Source organism: Acyrthosiphon pisum, unplaced genomic scaffold (genome assembly GCF_005508785.2).
Source record: "Acyrthosiphon pisum isolate AL4f unplaced genomic scaffold, pea_aphid_22Mar2018_4r6ur Scaffold_21440;HRSCAF=23994, whole genome shotgun sequence".
Lineage (NCBI taxonomy): Eukaryota > Metazoa > Arthropoda > Insecta > Hemiptera > Aphididae > Acyrthosiphon > Acyrthosiphon pisum.
In genome coordinates this window covers 1,955-12,610 of record NW_021770908.1, presented here as the reverse complement: position 1 = coordinate 12,610, position 10,656 = coordinate 1,955, and the positions used below count along the sequence as shown (strand labels likewise).

Sequence of the window (10,656 nt, the reverse complement as noted above, 5' to 3'; positions counted from 1 at the left end):
ATACCTAATTCGTGTAATACTTAACTGATGATTCTTAGTATAAATTAAAATGGCAAAATTACTTTTCTACTAAAAGCTATTTTGAATAATTGACTTTTTCTTATTTCAAATTTTGTTTAAAAATCTGAATTAATTTTTGAAAATGTTTGGTCTAATTTAATAAGAGACCATAATATATAATATAATAATATACTGAAATATAATTAATTTTACTTTTAATTTTTAATCTAGGCTAGAGATTAAAAAATTTTATTTTTCGTGGTTTAAAAGACAAAATGTATAGTTTATTTTTCATGTAAAATTCAATGTAATAAAAAATTAAAATAACTTTATGAACAATTATATTCTATATTTAAAAAAACATTTCTTTAAATATAAGCAATAATAAATTTTCCATAATATTTGCTATGAATATAAGTAGTATTAAGTGCCATTTTGATGAATTGTTGGTATTATTAAGTACTTCAGTGGTAAATGTTGATATTGTTGTTTTATATGAAACTTGGCTTTTAAATGATGTAAATTTTTTTATTAATGGCTATCAATCTTTTAATTCACTTGGTGTAAACAATAAGTCTGATGGTGTTACTCTTTTTATTAAGAATAGTTATCAAGTTAAAAATGTATGTACTAACCTAATGTCTAATGTTAATTCAATTGAAGTACATTTTGATATTAATGGCATAGAGTACCTATATTGTTTCCGGGTGTTATAGATCCCCTTCTGATAATATTGATGCTTTTTTATCTTCTTTATATAGTTATTTGACACAAAGTTCTGAGTTTATAAATCATATTATTTGTGGTGATTTTAATATTGATATCCTAAAGAGTAATAATCTAAAAGTTATTGATTATTTAAATATTTTTGCTGGTTTTGGTTTTTATTCATACATTAATAATGTAACTAGACAAACTAATACTTCTGCTTCGTGCATTGATCATTTCTTTGTTAAAATAATTTTACCAGTTAATATTCATTCTTATGTTTATCTTTATTTTATTACTGATCATTTTAGTACAATACTAGAGTGCCCGATACTAGTGAAACATCATCAAGTCAACAGAGGATTCAACCTCGCCCTGGTCCCGTTTTTGATGGTCCCCAAAGTATTGAGACTGTTTCAGAGTGTTTGCCTAAATACAAACCTGACTTAGAAGCTAAACAGAAGATTTTACGTACGAAACTGACTGCATTACGGCCTCGAAGAGTGAAAATGGAATTAGAAGTTTCGAGATCAGAAATATTTGAAGTATGAAATATTTTGAACTTGATTATTTTGTTCCTAATATCATTAATTTATAGGAGTCATATCGAGCTGTCATGAATATGCCACCAAAGGACCTACGAAAACGATTGAATATCAAGTTCCGGTGTGAAGAAGGTCTTGATTATGGTGGTGTAGCAAGAGAGTGGTTTTATTTATTGTCCCATGCGATGCTTAATCCCGAATTTGGATTATTTCAATACTCCGGAGAAGGCAATTATACTTTACAAATAAATCCGGACAGTTCAATTGATCCAGTATGTTTTATTTACAATTTAGTGGAACTATAATATGTATTATATTATGCAGCTAAAAATGATTTTTAATTTTTAGGAACACCTATCTTATTTCCATTTTGTTGGTCGTATAATTGGAACCGCTATTTTTCATGGACACTTTATTGATGGAGGATTTACAACCCCTTTTTATAAAATGTTGCTAAACAAATCAATTACTCTGGAAGATATAGAAGGAGTAGATCCTGAATTACATCGTAGTCTCACATATATATTGTAATTACTAATTGGCTGAGTAACTTTATAAATACTCTATTTTATGTTTTTTTTTTTTTTTTTGTAGGGAAAATAAACTTGATAAAGATATAATTGATACTACTTTTGCGGTCGAAGAAAGTAGCTCTGGTGTATTAAAATTGCATGAGCTCAAAACTGGTGGACAAAATATTCAGCTCACAGAAGATAATAAAAAAGAATATGTCGAGTATGTTAATGGATGGTTACCTTTGTATATTATGTTAATATTTAATAGTATAATACAAACTACAATTTAAATGTATTTAGATTATACGTGACGTACAAATTTATGAAAAGAATTGAACAACAGTTTTTGGCATTGCAAAAAGGCTTAACTAAAGTAGTTCCTGGAACATTGCTAAAGCCTTTTGATGAACGTGAGATTGAATTAATTATCAGTGGATATTGGCACCATTGATATTGAAGATTGGAAGCGTAATACTAGGCTCAAAGTGATTATTTTTTTATACTTAAAAATCTAACAGTTAAAAATAGTCTCAAATTAATATTATTTCATATTTTATATTCAGCATTGTGAATCAGATATGCCTGTGGTGAAATGGTTTTGGGAAATAATTGAACAAGACTATAGTCAAGAAATGCGTGTCAGGCTGTTAAAATTTGTCACTGGAAGTTCTAGAGTTCCTTTTCAAGGTTTTGAGGCACTTGAAGGTAAATAATGATTTATTTAATAGGAATAATTAATGTGCATCTATTGACACATAATATATTTTAATTAAGGGTCAACTTTAGAACGTGGGCCTTGTTTGTTTACCATACACTTGACTGATGTACCTACTGATAATCTCCCCAAAGCGCATACCTGCTATAACCGTCTTTATTTGCCAAAATATGAGAGTAAACAAAGATTGCTTGACAAACTCAGCCAAGCAGTTGATGAAACTTGTGGTTTTACGGTTAAATAGGTAATCTGTTAATTTTTTATTAACTGCATATATTATTATTTGTTTAAAATATGTTAATTGTCACTTATTTGTATTATTTTTTGTTTATAGAATTTTTATTGTACCTATAGTCATTAGTTAACTGCAACTTATTATATGTTTATGTATATATTTTTTTTATTCGTGAGAATGTTGAGATTAATTCAATAATTGTTATTAAAATATGTAATAGTTCTAAGTTATAGTTATGATAATAATGTGCAATAATACAGGGTATGATACGATGTAAGCAAAATGAACTAATTTAAGAACCACATTTAACTATATTATTTTATCCTCTTAAATGATTATTGATTCTATGCATGACAGAAATGTATTATTATTTCTTTGTTACTATTTAAAACTTATGAATAGACGCTCAAGTGTTGATTTTTAAAGTAATTTAGATTTTTGTTCCAATTTTCAGAAAATATAAATGAATTTTTGTCAATATTTAATCAATAATCTATTTTATTATCTATTGTATCTTAATTTTTTTTATCAATTTATAACTTAATTTTATTATCATAGCTTATTTTTCATATAAAACATTCATATTGTCTTCCATAGGTATAATATATTAAGGACTACCCACATACGACAATCCAAATCATTAAATTTAATAATAAATTAAATATAATATAACTTTGATTGTGGATAGAATAGGTATTGTGATTAAGTATCTTATTTAAGCTCTGGAATCGAACAATGATGTAACTATGTTTACCAATAAAATAAAATTTATTAAAAAACATCAGTAATATCTCTGAATACTTTACTATGTATTGTTAGCCGTTAGTTTAAATTGTGAACTTAGCAACGCAATGATAACAATCAACTTTTAAAGCAGTTTAAAAAATTTGTTAGTGAGTTGTTAGAGATTGTTAGACAACTTTCAAAGTTTGTTAGAACATTTTTTTTCGCTCAAACGATGCATAACGACTTGTTAGAGATTGTTAGACAACTTTTGTATTGCTGAAGATAAAAGTGCAAAAGTAAAAAAATTCTAGCGTCAAAAATAAAGTCTAACAAACTTTGAAAGTTGTATGACAATATCTAACAAGTCGTTATGCGTCATTTGAACGGAACAAAAATGTTCTAACAAACTTGCGCTAAAGTAAATGAAGTTAAAAGTCAAAAAGTAAGTAAAACAAAGCGTGAAAGTTGTAGTACAATCTCTAACAAGTCGTTATGCGTAGTATGAGCGAAAAAAAATGTTCTAACAAACTTTTGTACTACTGCCGTGAAGTTGGCAGTGCAAAAGTAAAAAAATTCTGGCGTCAAAAATAAAGTCTAACAAACTTTAAAAGTTGTCTAACAATCTCTAACAAGTCGTTATGCGTCGTTTGAGCGTAAAAAAAAAGTTCTAACAAACTTTTGTACTGCTACCGTGAAGTTAGCAGTGTAATAAATGAAAGTGGTCTAGCGTCGAAAATAAAGTCTAAAAAACTTTGAAAGTTGTCTAACAATCTCTAACAATTCACTAACAAATTTGTTAGATTGTTTTAAAAGTTTATTGTTATCATTGCACTGCTAAGTTCACAAGGGTAACACCATTGTATAGTAATATATTTTTTTTTTTTATTAATTTTTTAAGGCATCAACTGCAAGGTTATTAGCATGCATTACATTTTTTTTTTTTTTTTTGGTACATTGAATTACATTAAGTTTCATTATATCACAAAGGTTAAGTTAATTACTATTATATTTTTACATTTTATTACTACATTTATATACAAATATTATTAAATAAGATGACGAAGTTCTGATATTTGTTTATGAACTTAATAAGTTTTTTGGGCGTCTCGGGAGTGGGTGAAAGAATTTCGTATAGGGTCTCCGGTAATTCCTGTTCGATGCGTATTTCAGTGAACTGGTGGTATTCGAGGAGGATGTGCTTGATCGTAATGAGTGTTCCGCAAGTATGACATGAGGGTGGGTCTTCTTTGGCCATAAGATGTCCGTGTGTAATTAGGGTGCGGCCTATACGGAGGCGGACAAAAATAACTCTTCTGGACATTTCGTATGGTTTAGGCCATGGTAATATTGATCGTTTGATTTCTCGGAGCTTATTATCGATACAATTTGACCATAAGTTTTGCCATTCATCCATGTAATTTAATTTAATCGAATTTCGGAAGTCATGGTCTGACATTTAGGGACATATTGCAAAAATAGAGGTACCAGTAGTTTCCTTAGCTTTTAAATCAGCTTTTTCGTTGCCAATTATACCAACATGTCCCGGGATCCATGCAAGGCAAACATTATTTTTTCGTGCGTGTAGTTCATTAATTATTTGGCTGATAACTGGTCGGGATGTGTTTAAATTATTTATGCTGATTAGAGTCTTAAAGAATCTGACGTTATTAGGAATTTCTTATCGTTGGTGTAATGTATTCTTTGGATGGCTGTGAGTATTGCTAAGGCTTCTACGGTGAAAATGGTGCATAAATTACTGGTTTTTAATTGTATAATTTTATCATTAGATATTACGGCTAATCCTGTCTTCTGCTCAATATTCGACGCATCAGTATAAATGTGTTCGTGTTCTGCGTACGATTGCAGCAGTTCGTAGTGAAGACTTTTATATATGTTTTTATCCGTAGTGTTTTTGTTGTGGTATGCTAGACTTAGATCTATAATTTTATCTCTATTAAATTGCCAAGGGGTACATTTAATTCGGTGCTTTGAATTATGTTATTAATTATGGTTTCATTTTGTTTAATAAAAACTTGTTGTCTTTCATAAAGTGGCCTGAGATGTGATATATTTGCCGGCTGTACCTGGTTGGATTTTTTGATGATTTTATTGTACACAGGATTTTCTTGATGTTTGGCTATTTTAATTATATATTTTGTTTCGAGTAGTTTTCGCCTTAGTGAGAGAGGTAGTTCGCCAGCTATACAAAGAATGCTTGTGACTGGGCTACTTTTAAACGCCCCTAAAGACAGACGAATAGCACTGTTTTGGATTGTCTTTAACATTTGAATTGTTCTGTGATTGGCAGCGCCGTAAACTATTGAACCGTAATCAATTTTAGATCTAGTTATGGCTTTGTATATTTTTATTAGGCTGTCTGAATCGGCTCCCCATTCAGTGTGAGCTAATGTTTTAATATTTTCATGGATTTTTGGGTGCGAATTTTTAGCTGTCTAATGTGTTGGGACCGGTTAAGTTTTATATCAAATATTAAGCCTAGAATTTTAACGTTGTCGCTGTAGTCAAGTGTTGTATTTTCGAATTTGATTTTTGGTTTTATTATTTCTCTTTGACGGGTGAATAATATACATTTTGTTTTATTTAGAGAAAAAGAGAAACCGGTTTCGAGGCTCCATTTACTTAACTTGTCGAGTGTGAGTTGTATTTGGTTTTTAATTGAACTTACATTTTTTCCTTTACAATAGATCAGTGCATCATCAGCAAAAAGTTGTATCATTGTGGGTGGAGGAACTTGAGTTGTTATTTCATTAATTGCGATAAGGAATAGTGTTACGCTAATTGATGAGCCTTGTACTACACCATTTTGATTGGAGAATTGATCCGACAGCGTATTTTTAATTTTTACTTGAAAAGTTCTATCGTTTATGTGATTGTTTATGAATTTGAGCATGTTTCCAAGGATGTTCAGTTTTTTTATTATTTTTACTACTCGGTGTCTCCAAACAGTGTCATATGATTTTTTAGATCCAGGCCACGGTTATCTACACAGGTTGGAAGACGAGATAAGAATTCTGACTCCAAAACGGTGTTTTGATGAACTAAAGCGCTAGTAGTCACAGGACCATAATAATAATTATATTACATTGTTATAGACGGGAATTTACAAAATGTAAAACATTTTCGTCATCTAAAAATTTAAATATTAATTGTAAACAATGTTATAGCGTAATAAAATATTGTGGGAGAGTTAGTGGGACAATCCCTACTAGAAATTTTGTTTTATGCAGTTATTTAAAACTGTGGTGGTGAGGTATAATGAACATTACAAATTACAATATTATAGTATTTATTTTACTATTAATTGATTTTGATTTTTTTTCTATAGTGGCTAAATAAGGATTGAGGATCAAAATACAAACAAAATGCATTAAATTACTCAATAAGAAAATTTCAGTACCTTTATTTTAATAATTTAATTCATCTACAAATCAATCATAATAATTAGTTTCCAGAAATAAAATACATAAATTAAACTACAATATTATAATTTCATCACACTGTTTCTAAAATATGTATTTAAAATTTAATTTTCCTATTATTTATACACTTATTATACACCTGATACATTTTCTTCTTCTTCGATATCTCTCAATTATACAGAGGCAACATGTAATTGTAGTTGTCGTCTCTACGTATTTGTAACATATTAAGAGGATGTCAGCACAATATTTGTTTTTTTTTCAGACCCACGAGCAACATTACCTATACAAAAATTATAGAGAATAATATTTTTGAAGGTATGACATAATAACAGTTTAATATTTTATTATTATTTGACTTTGTATTCAACTATCAAATAAAAATAAAAACATTTTATTTAAAGATGTTTAAAATATTTAGACAAATCGATATATCATACCCTCAAAAATATTATTCTCTATCGTTTTTTTAATAGGTTATTATATTTGAAAATTACTCGAAAAAAAACAATTCTACATAAATGTGTTTTGTCTATGTTGCGCAAGAACCAGAATGAGAAAACAGTGTGCTGACACCTTCTTAATTAATAAGTATAAAAATCAAGAATTGAACATGTTCATAGAGTATCCTTTTGCTTACTGATTAAAATACTAAATAGCTAATTTTTTATGTTAACTTAATAATGAAATGACTTAGTTTTTAAAATTAACTAAAATTAAAGACCAGAGTTTATTCCTAATGCGGATTCTTTTAACCTGAAACAGACAAGGCAATAATGAATAATAATACATAATTGTTACTATAACTCATTTAAGTTAAATATTTTTAATAGTGTAAATTGTAATATAATATAATATAATATTATATATAAAAAAACAAATAATAATAATCTTACTGTCTTATAACAGAAGACAATAGTCAAATGGTAAAATTTTTAAAATATGTAAAAACTTAAAAGCTTATAGGTACCAGCAAATGGTAAATAATAATAATCTTACTGTCGTATAACAGAAGACAATAGTCAAATTGTAAAATTTTTAAAATATGTAAAAACTTAAAAGCTTATAGGTACCAACAAATGGTAAATAATAATAATCTTACTGTCGTATAACAGAAGACAATAGTCAAATTGTAAAATTTTAAAAATATGTAAAAACTCAAAAGCTTATACCAGCAAATGGTAAATAATAATAATCTTACTGTCGTATAACAGAAGACAATAGTCAAATGGTAAAATTTTTAAAATATGTAAAAACTTAAAAGCTTATAGGTACCAACAAATGGTAAATAATAATAATCTTACTGTCGTATAACAGAAGACAATAGTCAAATTGTAAAATTTTAAAAATATGTAAAAACTCAAAAGCTTATACCAGCAAATGGTAAATAATAATAATCTTACTGTCGTATAACAGAAGACAATAGTCAAATGGTAAAATTTTTAAAATATGTAAAAACTTAAAAGCTTATAGGTACCAACAAATGGTAAATAATAATAATCTTACTGTCGTATAACAGAAGACAAAAGTCAAATATTATAACAAAATAAAAATAGATGCAAACATTATGAGAAAGTTGAAAGTTATACTAGAATTTCCTTAGTGGTTTAGTATAACATATTATTAAGTGTGATATAATTTTGATACTTTTTTTTTTTCTCTTGAAATTTTTTTAAGTTTAAGAGTTTCTTGGTAAGAATATTGTCTCATCCTCATTTGGATATAATAGACTATTATTTCCGTAGTGACATCAACTATGTGTACACTGCAGGTGTACTTAAATTGAATATTACTAGTCACATCACTAATTACTTTTTCAAAAACATCTAAGACTTCACAATGTTTAGAAAAAGATTGTTCCACTGAACTCAAAAATTCAAACAAAAATTTATTGGGGTGAATTAATTGTCCTTTAGATTTAGCTACGACTAGTTCGCCTGATTTATGTGCAATGTCACCACTACTCAAAAATTCTATACATGTTGGGCATTTTTTATGTTTTAATATTTTTCTAGTAACATACCCACACACATAGTAGACTATGCAGTCTCTAATACTTGAATCGCTTTCTGAATCTACATCTGGCAATATTTCACAAGCTTCCCACTCATTGTTAGCTATCAAACTGTCCAATTTTTCTTTCAATTTTACGATTTTTTCAAATCTTTCAGAGGTTTTGTCATGAAAAATTCCTCGAAGATCTGCCAAAGATATTTTTGGCACATCAGCATCTGTGATAGTACAATTCCCATGTTTAGGTGGTCTTAAAACTGAATATACTGAAAGTATCTTGTACAGGTGCAAAAATGTTGGAGCGGAAGGATGGTCGTTGGGTCCAGCTGCTTGTCTCGTAATACCAAAGAATTTCTAAACAAATATTAACACAGCAATTCAGTTATTTTACTTTAATATTTAATATAAATTTACTAATGTTTACTTCTAAATCATCCTGACAAGTTTTACCAGTTAGAACATAGTCAAAATTACATTTTTCTAACAAGTACATTGAAAGTTCTAGTGTAGAATGTAAAGTAACGCGTAGTCCTTGTGCTGTCTGTGACGACAAAAACTCATTAGGCTCAATGTTACCCATATGCATTTCATTTTCCCAACAATCGATATATTTAATCGCATCTTTAAATGTCTATAAAATAGTCAAAATAATAAAAATTAATTCAAATTAATTGATTGATTTTATTATTAATAATAAATTACCTCAAATCCATCATCGCCTAATTTTAATCCTTGCCATGGCAAATTCCTATTAAAATTATCAAATAAATTATTCCAGTATTCGGTAAAATTGGCCGTTTGTGTGGCTCCTTTCAACATTTTACAACCTTTATTCATGTAGAAACGTAAGGCACATGCCATACTTGAACTGAAAACCTGAGGAACAAAAGTACTATTAAATATCCAATAAACCTAAAAATAGTTATCAAGAGAATTCATTTGTAGCTTAATTATTCAAGTAAGAAGTAATCCAGAGGTAGCATTGGTAGCACAGGTAGCATAGGTAGCAAGAGACATCTAAAATGTAGATTCAACAATCAACAGCCAATATAGAAGATGCAGATGGGTCTGTAAAAAAAGCTAAAAAAAAGCAATATAATTAATATACTTATAAATAAAACAAATTTTAAAAAACCTGTGTACAAAGTCGAACTCTCATTTTAGACATTGAAGTCAGATCAAGATGTTGTGCTGTAATTCTAGGAATCATCCTTAAATTTGCAGGATGTACAATGTCTTCTTTAAACACCTCTTTATAATAGTTCCAAGATACATTCTCGCTATTTGGATGTAACTGCATATATTTTTAGTTACTGAATTTAGTATTTTGTATATTTTACAGTTCTATATTAAAAGTTAAAAATGTTCAACATTTAATTTTCATTTAGACATTTAGTATTTAGTGAGAATACTATTAGCATATTAGCATACAATTTCAGATGCTGGGTGTTTAATAAGTGTAAGGTTTTATTTTAGAATAGATATTGGGTATAATTTATGATATAAATTATTTTTTATATGTTTTGATGCTAGTAATTAATTCAAATTTTATATTGCATTAAATTATAGCTTTTTATTCAAAATTGTATTTATTATGTTTTTTTTTTAGAAACTAGTAGAAAAAAAAGAAACTTATTTAACTAATGGGATTTCATTATACTTCCAAGAGGAACCATTTGTTATTCTTATATTAACTCCAATTATGAAACGAGCACATGATTTACATTATCCAAAGACATTGTATTTGTGGACTCAACTA

General features: G+C 28.1%; 1 protein-coding gene across 1 annotated transcript; it reads left to right on the top strand.

Annotated features, from left to right (window-relative positions):
• The first annotated feature begins 407 nt into the window (after positions 1–407).
• LOC100575334 (E3 ubiquitin-protein ligase Smurf1-like) lies at positions 408–2,727 on the top strand. Its single transcript, XM_029492405.1, is given in 9 exon segments — positions 408–623; positions 1,020–1,253; positions 1,307–1,546; positions 1,602–1,780; positions 1,848–1,988; positions 2,069–2,204; positions 2,206–2,253; positions 2,332–2,473; positions 2,543–2,727. Coding segments are annotated over 9 exon segments (1,521 nt in total).
• The last annotated feature ends 7,929 nt before the right edge of the window (positions 2,728–10,656 follow it).